We start from the raw sequence: 16,446 nt of genomic DNA, 5'->3' as shown, positions 1-16,446 counted from the left end.
AATTTCTCTCATTTTCTGTCTACTAAAAAATGAGTCATTAAATTACTTTGAAACTTGAGTATTTCATATACTATTCAAAGGACTTCTTGGTTATAAATAAATAAAGAAGTTAAATATAAACCAAATCCTTACCTCTCACTGCTGACTGGGAAGGCTGAGTCAAAACTTTGATGTCTAACGCATTATTGATACTTTCTTCTATAGAGGCACAATATCCATCCACGACACTGGTAATGGTATTCTTCAAAGTTCCAAGATTATGGAAAACCTGAAGAGCTGTTCCGACTTGGGTTGGATTCTTTTAAAAGGTGGGGGTGGGTAAAGTGGAAATGGATATATAAATAGAAAAAAAAACAAAAAAATATATAAATATACCACTTTTAGAGGTACTTGAGCAGTTACTACAATATTTTCCAATTATCAAAGACAATGCATTTGGAACAAATATTATGTTTAGTTATTATTTATTTCATAAAAGACAAAGTTAAATATTCTTTATATTAGGTCAACCCTTTCGCTTTTCCTCCTCCTTTAAAGGATAAGATCAGAAGTTTGTTAAACTGGTTAGATTGTATTTAAAATTTACCATCAATCCCTATGCAGAGAGCCATCTGGAAGTAACAACAATTCATCATGATACACCTGACATTAAAACATCTCCAGATACACCAAGTTTTGTACATGGGAATTATTCTCTGAAAATTGTAACAGATCTCAAAGCAGACAGACTAAACACATTTGAAAAACACCATGCTAGAAAGAGATATACTTCCACTGCAAAGGCAGCAATGTTTCCAGACAATGTCTTCTCTTTAAGTGAGGCAGTCAATATTCTAAGAATAATTTTTCTACAAAGTGTCACTGTGACCTTCAACAAATCATTTAACCTTACAGGAAATTACCCAGCTTCATAAATTATAATATAAAATGCAATGAAGACCATGTAATAAGAGTAGAAAGGATAATTTCATCAGTAGATCAAGATAGACTTCTGCTTCAAAAGCATTTCAGAAGATGGCACAACCACTTAATTTATTAAACTAAAATTATTTCACCTGGTTTGGAAATAAATATGATGTAATTTTTCTTTCTTTTTCAAGGTCTTAGTAACATTACAGAAAGGAAAATAAAATCCATCAAGAACATACTCAGAAAAGAATCATAGTTGTTTAAGATCCCTTAAAAAGCCTGCCAAAACAGGAACACTGTAACCAAAGCAACAGCTGGCACTGAGCTAATGGAACAGATATATCTGTAGACTACTGTAAAGATTGATCCAAGAAACAGCAAGCAATATTCTAGCATAGGCTATAGGCTAAAATGAAATTAGCTTTGTGAGCATAAATACAGCATTAAGTCAAAAGTTTGACAGGATTTTAAAGAGCTTAACATCACTGAAATTAGAAAAGCAGAGATAGAATTTGACTTAACTGGAAATAAAATGCAAAAATTACATAAATGTACAAGACCAGGATTCCACTGTAGATGATATATTAAAAGTCTGAGACCTGGCTGGGACGGCTCAGTTGGTTGGAAATTCATCCGTGCACCGAAGGATCACGGGTTGATTCCCGGTCAGGGCACTTTCCTGGGTTGTGGGTTCAGTCCCAGGTCAGGGTGTGTGCAGGAGGCAATCGATAGATGTTTCTCCTTCACATTGATGTTGCTCTCTCTCTCTCCCTCTCCCTCTCCTTTCCTCTCTCTCTAAAATCAATTAAAAAGAAAACAAAAATATATCCTTGGGTGAGGATTAAAAAAGAATTCTGAAAGGATTGTATAATCCTTGTATCACAAAGACTAACAATCACATTTTACTTTTTCTCCTAACAAAATATTTCTTCAGCAGTTAAATTATTTTTCTTTAGGTTTCATATATAAGAAAAGAAATACATGCTGAGGAAAGGAAAATGACAAATATATAAATTTTGCTGATGCTATTCTGCTGTTATAGTCCATGCAACATTCCACAAAAATGACTTGGTTTACAAAGCTTTATGCACTAATATAAAATCTGAGTTGATTTCAACGGATTTTAACTGGAAAGACAAGCAAAGATTAAGAAATTTTACTTCCAAAAGAATGTACTTATTGCTTCTAAAACAAAATATTACAATATTTCCTGAAAGTTTGCTGCCACTTCATATTCAATTAAAACAAACAACAAGGAACTCTAGAGTCAAATAAAAAAGATGGGGGACATGGGGAAGGAGAGGCAGGAATTATCAACAGTCCCCCACTTGGCTTCTCCCAAGACAGAGGCGTTATAGTGACAAAGGTGCAAAGTCACTAAGCAAAAATTCAAAGAACAGTTATCTCTCACAATTTAGATAATCCTTACTGCTAAAAAGAAAAGAAAAGAAAAAGAAAGCATAAGAAGGATACAGATTTTTAACAAAAAGCAGGTTAATTCTTTAAACCACTCTCAGTAGAATACATATTAAATAAAATTAGGCTGACTTTCAGGTGAATTTTAAGACTAAAAAGCACAGCCGCTAATGATGCACAATAACTGAGAAAGTTTAAAATCCAAATATTTTGTTTATCAAGAGTGGTATTAATAAACTCACAACACCTTATACATAACAGGCATATGTCAGGACAAAATATTTAAGACTATAATATCTGTGTGCATACATCACAATATGATACATACATGACAGGCCTAAAACACTGAAACTTAATGGAGCTGCATGGGAGAATACATGTAGTAAAGGAAGAAAGAATCACATTAAATAATGTAATTTAAAAGCAAGAATTATATTAGCTACCTTGGTTTCGATTCAGAGCTCACCAGTAGCTTTTCTGATTCAGGAACATGAAGCTATTAATGCTTGATATGTGCTTCTCAGCTAACCTAATGTGATTATTTCAGAACCCGTTAACAATCAGCAGTCAACAGTACATAACCCAAATGAAATTAAGAGACTAAGCAGGATATTTAATAGCATAATATGATCTTATTAACCAAAAATCAGCTTTATTCTAGTTTGTTTCAAAGAGAAGCAGAAAAAAATGAAGAGCTGTAGTAAGGCTAGGAGAAAAGGAGAGAAAAAAGGAAGAGGATAATTAAGAAAGTGAACATGGTTTGGAAGAAGAAGGGTCTACAGAGAAGAAGTGATAACACAGAGAGACCCTAAGAAAACGGAGAAGAGAGCAAAGGAATAATCAATATGGAGGGGGAAAAGGATTATATTAACTTCCAAATTTCTTATTTTTTAATCCTCACCTAAGGATATGATGGGTTTTTGGTTTTTTTCTCAATTGATTTTTAGAGAGAGGAAGGGTGTGGGGATGGTGAGAGAGAAAGAGAAAGAGAGAGAGGAAGAGAGAAACATCGATGTAAGAGAGAAACATCGATGTGAGAGAGAAACATCAATTGGTTGCCTCCCATACTCATCCAAAGCAGGATTGAACCTGAAACCTAGGTATGTGCCCTTACCTGAAATCGAACCCTCAACCTTTTGTTGTATGGGATCTCATCATATTGGGTAATATTAGGTAATATTTCAAGGACACCAAAATGTGTTCAATAATAAAATGAATTTTATAGGACAATGAAACTAAACATGAAACATTAAGTAAAGCCCCAAATCTTAATCTTTTAATATAAAATTTTGAGTTAAATATATACACATGGCTTATTTTTAAAATTCTAGTCATTCCATGCTTTACCAAAAATATTACAGCAAGAATAACTAGTTAACCCCCTCTTGTTTCTTATTAGTAAAAACCTAATTTTCTTCAGGGGTGAAAATGTGCACTGCCCCAGGCAATGACTCATGAATAGCCTAAGCCAGTGGTTGGCAAACTGCAGCTGGCGAGCCACATGCGGCTCTTTGGCCCCTTGAGTGTGGCTCTTCCACAAAATACCACGTGCGGGCGGGCGCGCACGTACAGTGCGATTGAAACTTTGTGGCCCATGCGCAGAAGTCGATATTGTAAGTTATATAAATGTCTAATCATTGGGTTGTACACCTGAAACTAATATAATATTGTACATCAACTTTAATTTAAAACATAATTAAAATGGGAAAAGTTACTTAAACTCTCAACGTCCTCATTTTTGGTATAGAAATAATAACAACAACAACCTTATCGGGCTGCTGAAAGGCTGAAATGAATAGCAGTGCTTTGAACAAAGCAAGCATATTCCTTTGTTAAACCCTCCCCAATACAGCCTCCAGAAGTAGATTGTTGCCATATCTGGGTTTCCATTAACCTCCTAACGCCTCTCAATCCAGATATTAACTATCCATTTACATACACACATTACATAAAAATATTCTTTGTACTAGAGGCCCAGGGTCCCTATCGGCTGCCGGCTGCCAGCTGGTACTTCCTCCCTTCCCCGGCTGCCTGCCACCACCAGGGTCTCCCTCCCTTCCCCTGGCCCTGCCCCCTCATTGAACTCCTGAAGGAACTCCTGATCGAGTGGACAATTTGCATACTATGCTTTTATTGTATAGGATTATATACATTTTATGTTATAAATCTTAGAGAATCTATTTTTAGAATTAAATAATTATACCAAATAACTTTTCCTTGTACTTACTTTATGCTCTATTCTCCAAATCAAATTATAGTTCTTCAGTGATAAAATGAAAACATATTACTTTTGTAATCGCAAAGTTAAATGTTAATCTGTATTATGACATATTTTCCACATTAAGAAGGTGATAGATATTTTTATTACCTGAGTCTCCACACCTTGCTCCAGGAGGCGCTTAGCTTGATTTTCCACTTCAAGTCGAGCTCTTGCAATAAAAAGTAGATCATTTTCTATTACTTCAATTCCAGAAAGATCTATTCCTTGAGAAAGATAATCTATTTAAAAAAACACACACATTTAAATATTTCAATGTCAGGTACATATCAAAATATCAAAGCGTCATGTCTAACTTGTTCTAAGTACTATGAATTTGCTGCTGCACACTACTCCATTTCCAAATCTGTATTCTAAAATATATGTATTTTTAAAAATATCCAAACCTTTTCTGCTCAATAAATAACTTTATTCCAGAGTCAAAGGTTCCAAATAAGAGTTAGTAAAGCAAGAGTAGAAATTACGATTATCATAAATTCAAAGTAATGTGAACAGATTACATAAAAAGTAGTGTCAAATTTATCTTAATGCAGATAAATAACCTGATGATCTTTAAAAATTTTCAATTTGCAAGACTGCTTTAAAAAAGTACCTATAATAAGATAGCATTTGAAATAAATGTCCAACATTCGGATAATGATTAACAAATTATGAAAAAAACTCAGCATGCTTCCTGTTTACAGGATTCGTGTAGTTCTAATAGTTACTTATACTAAAAAAAATTTCATATTACTGAGTGAAAAAAAATTACAAAGAGAACTTAATGCTATATACTATAAACTTCATTTATAGTATATATACCAAGCAAGAAGTGTGAAAATATATATACCAAAATGTTCATAAAAATTGTCTCTGCATATTTAGAGTTTGAAACTTTTATTATTAAATTTTTTGGCTTAATCTTAGACATATGTAAGGTAACTAAAATGCTACAAATAAAGGTTAAGGTTTCATTAAGTATCTTAGACACCATTCTAAAATTCTTATTTTCTACTTTATTAAGATACATTATGTATAGCAAAATTGATTTATATAGATGACTTTGTTTTCTAGGTACTCAATAGAATATCAAATGTGTTTTTCACTGCATTCTCTTAATTAGAATTTTTAAATTTTAAGTAATTAAAATAATCCCTAACTCCTACATATTATCCGATCTTATTTAAACTGGGTCACAACTACTACCTAGGTGAGTGATGGCGAACCTATGACACGCCTGTCAGAGGTGACACGCAAACTCATTTTTTTGGTTGATTTTTCTTTGTTAAATGGCATTTAAATATATAAAATAAATACCAAAAATATAAGTCTTTGTTTTACGATGGTTGCAAATATCAAAAAATTTCTATATGTGACATGGCAGCAGAGTTAAGTTAGGGTTTTTCAAAATGCTGACACAGTTGGTGTTGGTGGTATAGTGGTGAGCATAGCTGCCTTCCAAAATGCTGACATGCCGAGCTCAAAAGATTCGCCATCACTGGCTAGGTGAAACTACATTAAAGCATCCAGTATAATACAAACTGCTTAGCAGCACTTGAATGTCTGCTGATTGAAGGCCTTATAGTTAGTTCTACCCAAGAGGACAAAAGGAAATGACATAGTAGTTATTGTTAACTGTACTTTAACCTGACAATTTTTTTAAAAAAATGTATATATCTAAAGGGACATCTGCCTTACCACAGTGGAAAGAAAATACCTATAAATCATTTGGGTTCATAATTTACTCTCTAGATGATCATAGTTAAATGATAGTTTCATTTGGCCTCATTTTTTAAAATCTATAGTGCCAATAATTTAAAAATCATGCCCTACAAAGGCACTAAATATTAAATGTCAACTGTAATTGAAAAATAAAATTTAAAAAATTTTAAAATAAATTTATGCCCTACATAATCTTAAGACTATCATCAGAATCAAAATAAATTAATGAATGCCAAAATATTTTATATACTTATCTACTTCTACTAAGTAAATGTGTGATGGATTATAATCCATGGAAAAATTTTTAAATCTGGTATTTAAAATTTTATTTTTCAGAGAATTTTGAGAAAATTCTATTTGACCACAGTATGGTAATGATCAGTGAGGAAATGCTATGTATACCCTGAAAACACATACTAGAACACATAGAACCAAACTGGACATACAGCCTATAGAAAATATTATTTTTCTATGAAGGTGGTTATAAACTTGTTTCTTTTCTATTTGTTTCCTATAGAAGAAAAATATCACAATTAAGTAAAAACAAAGAAAGAAAAGCACCATGAATAAGAGATAGGGATCGTTTCTAACTTTACCTCTACCATATGTTTCTGAATTGTATAAGTCTTGCAATCTTTGGTACCAGTTACTTCATTTGAAAATTAAAGATCCAGAATATTTAAACCCTAAGGTATTTTCCAGTTATAAATTCATAGAGATAAGTAAAGCCAGAAGTTGCTTTATTCTTATGAATGCTGACCTATAACTCTGAAGACAATTTAAATCGTTCATTCAACCCATCTATTGAGTATCAATCATTTATAAGTCACAAACACACAGAAATGAATAGGACATAAATTCTGACCACAAGTAGAAAATCTAAAATAGAAAGAAAGCCCTAACTGGTTTGGCTCAGTGGATAGAGCGTCGGACTGCAGACTGAAAAGTCCCAGGTTCAGTTCCGGTCAAGGGCATGTACCTTTTCGGGCACATCCCCAGTAGGAGGCGTGCAGGAGGCAGCTGATCGCTGTTTCTCTCTCATCAATGTTTCTAACTCTCTATTCCTCTCCCTTCCTCTCTGTAAAAAAATCAATAAAATATATTTTTAATAAAATAGAAAGAAAAAGCACAAAGTTAACTTTGAAAGATACATTGAACAAAGAATAAAATGTACATTATCCCAGGTGCTATGGGAACAAAAGAAAAAGTAAATGCTATTAATGTCCTCACAGGGTCTATAATCCAACAAGGGAGAAACAAATATAAATAATTAATCCCAATACTTTTTAAAAATAAAAATGGCATATATCGCATGATCTAATCACTTCCCTCTCCCACTTCCTTCCCCTTGCTTATCAACACTATATTTTTAATCATTTACTCTAAGAAATAACCTAAAGACAAGCTAGATTTAGAGTACAAAGGGTTCTGGGGGCTGGGGGTGGGGGAGGAAGGAGTGAGAGTCATATTATTTTCTGATTATTCTGCAAACCTGCTTTTCAATGGGCAGGGGGGAAGTAACAGAAAACAAATCTAGCAACACCACCTCAGCCCCTCTCCACAAGGGGAATGGAGGGATAACACTCAATTTTCCCCTCCTGTTTATCTGTCATACAATCATTATCAGTGTTCAGGTTTTTTTTACATCTGCTCTTGCTCTCTGTGAAACACACCTAGGGATTGGAGCCAAAAACTTCAGATGATAATGGTGATTCCAATAATAAAAACTGTACATTTTGAAGACCTGGCATGTGGAAGGCATTAAATTAGGCACAAAATGTGTATTTTTTATTTTAATGTATGAATCTATTATTTATAGTATTTTAAACAATAAATATTGCTAGAAATATTAACAAATTATGATCAAATTGATTCTGATTGCTAGTCTTAAAAGTTATGTAGGGCATGAATTTTATTTTAAAAAATTTTAATTTTCCCTCTTCCACCTCCATCTATCCCCTCCACCAAAATCATCACACTGTTTATCCGAAGTGTTTTTGCACATAATAAGAGTTCAATATACATGTTGCAAAAACAAACAAAAATGAAACAAAAAACTCTAGTTATAGCTAGATATTTATATGTCCTTTTTTCAATAATTGATATATAAGGCACACAGAAAATCAGTGAGGATATCTATAAAAAATATCTATAGACATGACCAAATTTTTATAATTGGCAGATGTAGGTATGGGTAAAGAGTATTTATTCACTTTATTATTTGTTTTCAATTTTTCTCTAGTATAAAATTTTTCAAAATAGTAAGAGGGAAAATCCACTGAAGTACAGAGAATATAATACATGAAATATAGTTTTTATACATTTTTATCATTGATTGATTGATATTTAGAGAAAGAGGGAGCGAGGGATGGAGGGGCGGAGGGACAGAAGGAGGGAAATATTGATCAGCTGTTCCACCCACTCATTGGTTCGACCAGAGATCGAACTCATAACCTTGGTGTAGTGAGAGGACGCTCCAAACAACTGAGCTACCCTGCCAGGGCATAAATACAGTCTTTTTATTCTGGTAATATCAGATATTGTTAGTACCTTAAAAAGTCCTATTATTTCCAAATACTGACTTAAATAAAGGTCAGCCTCTATACATAGAACTTAAAGAAATGTTATTTCAACCAGTAAATGTTGTGGGTTTTCTTTAACATTTTATTATAAAAATTTCATAAAAGAATATAAAATGGTAAAATGAGACCACAGTACCCTATTACTGAGTTTCAACAACCCTCATCATTTACCGATCCTATTTTGTTTATACCCCAAACTCCACTGTTTGTTTGTTTTGCTGAAGCTTTTTAAAGTAAGTCTCAGAAATCAGATTTATTACCGCCATATACACTTTAGCATAAGCATTAAAATATCAGGTGAAAAAAGTATCATCAAGGAGAATATGTCAAGTGAAAAAACTCCAGTGTGCTACAAAAAGAGCTGTTTTTTAGTTAATTTGAAAATTTAAGCATAAGGAAATGAGAGAAAACATTCCTAGGATAAAATAAAATTTAAGACAGCAAAATATGCCAGGCTCCAAACCATGTTGGCAATTCAAAAATAACTGATCACACACGCACACACTTAAAATGGAACCATCCAATCCACTGGGGATATAATCTAAGGATATTGAAACTAATGATAACATGAATATAGTACTGAAGGCAAGGACATATACTAAAAGGCAATAGTTTTGGTGTAACATTTTAGTTAACCAAGGACTCCCTCCCCCCTTTCCCCCCAGCCACACACACACACACACACACACACACAAAAGGTATTCAACATAGTACTGGAATTCCTAGCCAGAAGAATTACACAGGAAAGGAATAAAAGACATCTAAATTGGAAATAAATAAATAAAATTAGTTCTGCTCACAGACAAATGATTGTATATTAAAAAAAAAACAAACCCAGATTCCACAAACAAAAAAAATGTTAAAAATAATAAATGAATTCAGGAAAGCTGCAGGATACAGAATTAACAAATAAAAATCACTGCCTTTCTATACAATCACAATGAACAATCTGAAAAGGAAATTAAGAAAATAATCCCATTTACAATAAATAGCATCAAAAAGAATAAAATACTTCGGAATTAACTTAACCAAGAAGACAAAAGACTTGTACTCTGAAAACTACAGAACACTGAAGAAAGAAATTAAAGATGACATAAAGAAATGGAAAGATATCTGATGTTCATGGATTAGAAGAATGAAATAGTTAAGATAAAATATTACTCAAACTGATCTACAGATTTAATGCAATCCCTAATGAAAATCTCAATGGCATTTTTTGCAGAAATAGAAAAGGTCATCTTAAAATTCATATGGAATCTCCTGAATAGCCAAAACAATATTGAAAAAAAAAGAACAAAATTGAAGGTCTCATACTTCCTGATTTCAAGAAAAACTTATTACAAAGCTATAGTAATAAAAACTATGATGTTGGCATAAAGACAGATATATAAACCAGTGGAATAAAACAGAGAGCACAAAATAAACCTTTGCATATATGGTCAAATGATTTTTATCAAGATTAGGGTACCAAGACCATCAAATAAGAAAGGACAGTGACTTCAACAAATAGAATTAGGAGCACAGAATATCTACATGCAGAAGAATGAAGTTGGGCCCTCACCTTATACCACATACAAAAACTAGTGCATGAATTTCATGACCTGGTCCCTAGACCTGGCTAGCGCCCAGTGCATGAAATTCATGCACTGGGAGGGTCCCTAGACCTGGCTAGTGAACAGGGCCAATCAGGTTCCCCGCCTCCTCCGTCCCTCACTCCCTCAGCACCCTGCCACTGCTGCTGGTCGCCCGCTATGTTCCATGCTGCCTCCTGGTGGTCAGCACACATCATAGCCAGTGACCTAACTCCTGATCTCCCAGTCAAACTCCTGAGGGGACAATCTGCCTATTAGCCTTTTATTATACACGATTTTCTCAAGTCCTGGCCTATGTGGCTCAGTTGTTTGAGCATTGCCCCAGGCCAGTTTGATTCTTGTCCAGGGCACATACCCAGGTTGTCTGCTCGATCCCTAGTTGGGGTGCATATGGGAGGCAACCAATTGATCGATGTTTCTCTCTTTTCCTTCCTCTGTCTCTAAAATCAATAAAAACATATTTTTTAAAAAGAAACTGGAAATAGATTTTAAAAAACAATGATCTTAAAATGGGTTAAAGGCCTAAATAAAAGAAAGAGCTAAAAGTATAAAAATTTTCAGGAAAAAAAAACACACCATAAAATAAAACTTCATGATTGGATTGGACAACGATTTCTTGGATATGGCTTCAAATACATAGGAAATGAAAGTAAAATTGACAAAACTGGACTACATGAAATTGAAAACTTCTATGCATCAAAGTATACAGTGGAACAAAGTGAAAAGGCAACCTACAGAATGGGAGAAAACATTTGCAAATCATATATGCAAAAAGGGGTTATTATTCAGAATATGTAAAGAACTCCTAAAACTCAACAACAACAACAAAAAACACACAAAACAACACAAATAACTCAATTTTAAAATGGACAAAGCACTAAGATGGTCACTATAAAATAAAATAGTTAGTGTTGGAGAGGATATGGAGAAATTGGAACCCTTAGACACTGGGGGTAGGAATGTAAAATGGTGCTGCTGCTACAGGAAACACCATGGGAATTCCATAAAAAAATTAAAATAGAATTGCCATATGATCTGGCAATCCCATTTCTGGTTATACACTCAAAAGGTTATATACAATCTTGAAGCCCTGGCCAGTGTGGGTCAATGGTTACAACATCAGCCCATGTACTGAAGCATTGTGGGTTCAATTCCTGGTCAAGGGCATGTACTGGGGTTGCAGGTTCGATCCCTGTCCCAGGTCAGGGAGCATGTGTTTCTCTCACATGGATATTTGTTTTTTTCTCTCTCTTCTCCCCCTTCCTCCCTTCCACTCTCTCTAAAAATCAATGGAAACAATATCCTCTGGTAAGGATTAACCAAAAAAAAAAAGAGAGAGAGAGAAAAGAAGAAGAAGAAGAAAATACAATCTTGAAGAGATATTTGCAAACCCACAATAGCCAAGAGATGGAATCAACCCAAATATCCACTGACAGATGACTAGATAAGGAAAATGTGGTGTGTACATAGAACAGAATACTATTCAGTCATAAAAAAGGAAATCCTATTACATGCTACAACATGGAGGCAACTTGAAGACATTATGCTAAGTGAAATAAGCCAGTCACAAAATGACAAATACTGTATAATTTCACTTATATAAGGTATCTAAAGTAGTCAAACTCATAAAAACACACAGTGGTTGCCAGGCACTGAGGGAGATGAAAATGAGAAGTTGTTATCCATTTGAGTACAGTTTTAGTTTGTATAATCCTGTACACACAGTGAACACTATGAAACTATAAACTTAAAAATGGATAAGATTGTAACTGTCATGTATGTTTTTACCACAACTTAAAAAAAAATGCTGAAGAGAATATGGAAAAACTGGAAACCTTGTGCATTGCTGGTGTAACTATAAAATGGGCGGCATCTGTGGAAAACAGTTTGGCAGTTCCCCAAAAGATTAAACATAGAATTACCATGTAATTCACCAAATTTTAATCTAGTATATACCCAAAAGATTTGAAAGCAGGAACCTGAACAGATATTTGTACACTGATGTTCATAGCGGCACTAAAGGATGGAAGCAACCCAAGTGTTCATCAAAAGATTAATGGATAAAGAAAATGTGGTTTAAATGTATAATGGACTATTATTCAGCCTTAAAAAGGAAATTCTGACATATGCTTCAAGGTGGATAAACCATGAAGACATTATACTACGTGAAATAAATAAGCCAGTCACAAAAGGACAAGTATTGTATAATTCCACACATATTTGGTATCTGGGGTAGTCAAATTCATAGAGACAGAAAGTAAAGTGGTGGTTTCCACTGAGTGGGGGAGGAGGGAGTAGGGAGAATTGACAGTGTTGAATGGGCACAAAGTTTCAGGTTGGGGAGATGAAAGGTTTCTCAAGAGTGATGGTGGTAATGGTTGAACAACTATGTAAAAGTACTTAATGCCATAAGAGCTATACACTTAAAAATGGTTAAACAGGCAAATGTTGTATGTATATCTACACACACACACACAAAGTACCTTTCTTTCCTTTTTCTGTGTGTGTGAAAGTGGTTTATTTGAGAAATGCAAGAACGATGAGTAAGGGAACAGGGGAGCAAAATCAAGATAAAAGGAAGCCTGGGGTGGGTGGTGGGGAGGGGGTAAGAGATCAACCGAAGGACTTGTATGCATACATATAAGCATAACCAATGGACACAGACACTGGGGGGTAGGAGAGGCCGGGGGAATGTTGTGGGGCAAGGAGGGGGAGGAAGGAGACATGTGTAATACTCTTTGTAATACTTTAAGAAATAAAACAAAATTAAATTTAAAAAATCAAGATAAAAAAGGACCTAAGAAAGGATATTTTATCAAGCCAGCTCCATTGTAGGCGACTAGAGCTGAATGTCCCAGAGACACTTAGGGAAACAGTGCAGAGCCCATACCTGAGTTACCCCCCAAAGAGCAAGGGCACTGGGGTATGTGTACCCCAATACCTGTCAGCAGTGGTGAGGACTGCTCCCTGGCACCTGTGTCCCACTGCTCGAAGGCACGGTGGTCTTCATGGCTAAAGTCAGTTAATGGAAGGCCTAGCTGAGGTGTGTGCTGGGTACTGGCAATGTCTGCTACATGCAGACACCAGCCTGCAGTGCTCCAGAAAAGTCCGTGAGTGTGGCACATAAAGCCTGTGGGGAGATGATAGTTGAAAATGAGATCTGAGAGGAAGAGAGGGACCCAAATTTTTCTATTTTAAAGTTAATATTAGTATTAAACTGATATTGCTTAAGCTTTTAGATATTGTTTATTTTTGTTTCCAAGGGAGGTTGAATGAGGGTATAATGAAAATGGGTTGTGCTTTACCAGAATCTGAAAAACTGGGCAAAAGAGAAAGCGCTGTGCCAAAATGATATTTTTAAAATGAGATAGGCTGGGAAAAGGTGGAGAGGACAAGAAGAGGAGGAGGAGGAGAGTCAGTATCCAAGTTTCATGAAGTGAACTGCAAAGGGAGAGGTTATGGACAAGGGACAAGGAAAGAGGCCTATGTGTCTGCTGGGAACGAGCTGTTTCTAGCTCTCTGAGCTCAAATTTATATTCTCAGCCTCAACCTCCCCCATGAATTCCATATCTTACATGTCATCTCCTCTTGAATAGCTTAACAGGCAACTCAGACCTAGCTGGTTTGGCTCAGTGGATAGAGCATCAGCCTGTGGACTGAAGGGTCCCGGGTTCGATTCTGGGTTGCAGGCTCGATCCCTAGTAGGGGGCGTGCAGGGGGCAGCCAGTCAATGATTCTCTCTCATCATTGATGTTTCTACCTCTCTCTCCCTCTCCCTTCTTCTCTGAAATCAATTTTTTAAAAAGTATATCGAATTTAATATATCCAAAACTAATTATTTCCTGCATAAACTTTCTCCTCCCTCAGTATTGTCCGTATTAGTAAACGATACCATATATGTATTTATTTGTCAAATTACACCATAAAATGTTCTTGTAATCTCCTTGAGAACAGAAATTTGGCTATTTTATCCCTAATGCTTACTGCGATATCTAGGACATAGGAGAACATCTATAAATCCTTGTTTGAAATAATTATCAGAAAATTAAATCTGTCTTAATTCTTTTTAAAAAAATTTTTTTAATATATATTTTATTGATTTTTTACAGAGGGGAAAGGAGAAAGATAGAGAGTTAGAAACATAGATGAGAGAGAAACATCGATCAGTTGCCTCCTGCACAACCCCTGAGAATGTGCCCGCAACTAAGATATATGCCCCCAACCGGAATCGAACCTGGGACCCTTCAGTCCGCAGGCCGATGCTCTATCGACTAAGCCAACCCAGTTAGGGCAAATCTGTCTTAATTCTAACCTTTTCTGCAGAAATCAATAAGAGAATTAAAACTTCTAATAGCTATAAGACAGTCTAGTTTTAGTCCTTCCTCCAGGTGAAGAGAAAAAAAAGCAAAGAAGAGTATGTATATTAGTGTACTCAGTAAGGAGCAGAAAGATAAAAAGGGTAGGAAGACAGGGAAGAAAACAGTAGTTTTCTTTATTAATTACACACACACACACACACACACACACACACACACACGAGCAAATTTATTTGTGACCATTATCATGATAGACTACTGACCTGGTGCACAGATTTGTGCACATTGAAAGGAACTTAGTTAGAAGGTGGCTGGCAGGGTGGGACTGGGGGTCCTGGAGTGCGAAAGGGCACTCTGCAAAGTTACTGTCACAATGGGTGTGGAATGCAAATGCAAGTGTGCAGTAAACCAGATTTGGGCCAACAGTGCCCCAGCAACAACATAACCCACAGCCGAAGATGGAATCATGTGGCCCCGCGAGGAATCGGGCTCCCTCCTCTCTGGTTCTGGGGTGCGTCACCCGAGAACCACTGCTGCCAAGTCACTGCACTTGGCAGCCTCCTACGCTCAGCATCTGCCTCCTTGTGGTCAGTACATGTCATAGGTGCTGGTCGGACAAACACTTAGCATATTAGCCTTTTATATCTCTAACTAGAGGCATCCCCATGTTAGTACCATTCTCTATCCCATCCTCAAGAGCCTGTGATGCTTCCAGCTCTGAGCCTTTCCAGAACTCCATGGGTGACATGCTTCTTCTTGGCTTCTCCCTTTGCAGGTATTTCTGTTTCCACTGACTACACCTTAATAAACCAATTAACCCTCACTGGTCTGCTTTCCACATTCCAAAATTCTGCTAATTCCTCTTCTGCTGTATCTCTTTTGCAATCTTTGTCATTGTGGATTTATACCTTTTTATGTTCTTACTATCACTGTACTGGATTTCAAACAGATGCGGAAATAAAGGTGTGTATTCAATCCACTATATTTAACCAATAATCCAGAGCTTAAATTTTGGTCAAACTAAAATACTATGACCCCCAACCCTAAATGCTTGCACCTTTCCAATTTCTAAACATCCCAATAAAATCCTACCTTTAGTGCTAACTACACCCATAACATCCTTCCTACTCTCCCAAACTGTAAATAATTTATCTACCTCCTGAATTTTCATAGCATGTTGCTTGTATTTCTTCTGGCATTTACTTAGACCATATGTGCTAAGTTTTAATGACTAATGCTCAAAAATCTCCCGCACTGCCCGAAGTTATTCACTTCACTACAACACTTTAAATTCTATCAATCAGGGATTTATTTAGTAAATTTGTGAACTTTTGAAATACAAAAATACTCCTCAAAATGATAAGTCTACCATGTTAGTTTAATAAGAATTTTTCTCTCTATACCAAATTATGAACCATGAACTGAGTAAATGTGATATTTGATAAAGAAAGGAAATCTTGCACAATTTAAAGGACTAGGAATCTGGCTCTAAAGAAGAAATAATCAGGATATGGATGGAGGTGCGATGAATAATATGCAGGTGTTTAAAAGAATAAAACTTCTAATACACACACACAAACATATATATACTAGAGGCCCGGTGCAAGAAATTTGTGTGGGGGGGGGGGGAGATGGGGGAGAAAGGGAGCCGT

At 35.4% G+C, this 16,446-nt stretch overlaps 1 protein-coding gene across 1 annotated transcript in view; it reads right to left on the bottom strand.

The window, feature by feature from the left end:
* Nucleotides 1–16,446, bottom strand: part of COG5 (component of oligomeric golgi complex 5) — a 183,936-nt gene that overhangs the window by 84,452 nt on the left and 83,038 nt on the right. The window contains exons 7-8 of the mRNA XM_006774876.2: nucleotides 4,694–4,824; nucleotides 133–298 (exon numbers count right to left, since the gene is read on the bottom strand). Coding sequence (XP_006774939.2) covers nucleotides 133–298; nucleotides 4,694–4,824 — 297 coding nt within the window. The remainder of the gene's footprint in view (nucleotides 1–132; nucleotides 299–4,693; nucleotides 4,825–16,446) is intronic.

Source organism: Myotis davidii, unplaced genomic scaffold, assembly GCF_000327345.1.
Source record: "Myotis davidii unplaced genomic scaffold, ASM32734v1 scaffold125, whole genome shotgun sequence".
Taxonomy (NCBI): domain Eukaryota; kingdom Metazoa; phylum Chordata; class Mammalia; order Chiroptera; family Vespertilionidae; genus Myotis; species Myotis davidii.
The sequence above is the reverse complement of the archived record's forward strand: the minus strand, read 5'-3'. Positions and strand labels throughout refer to the sequence as shown.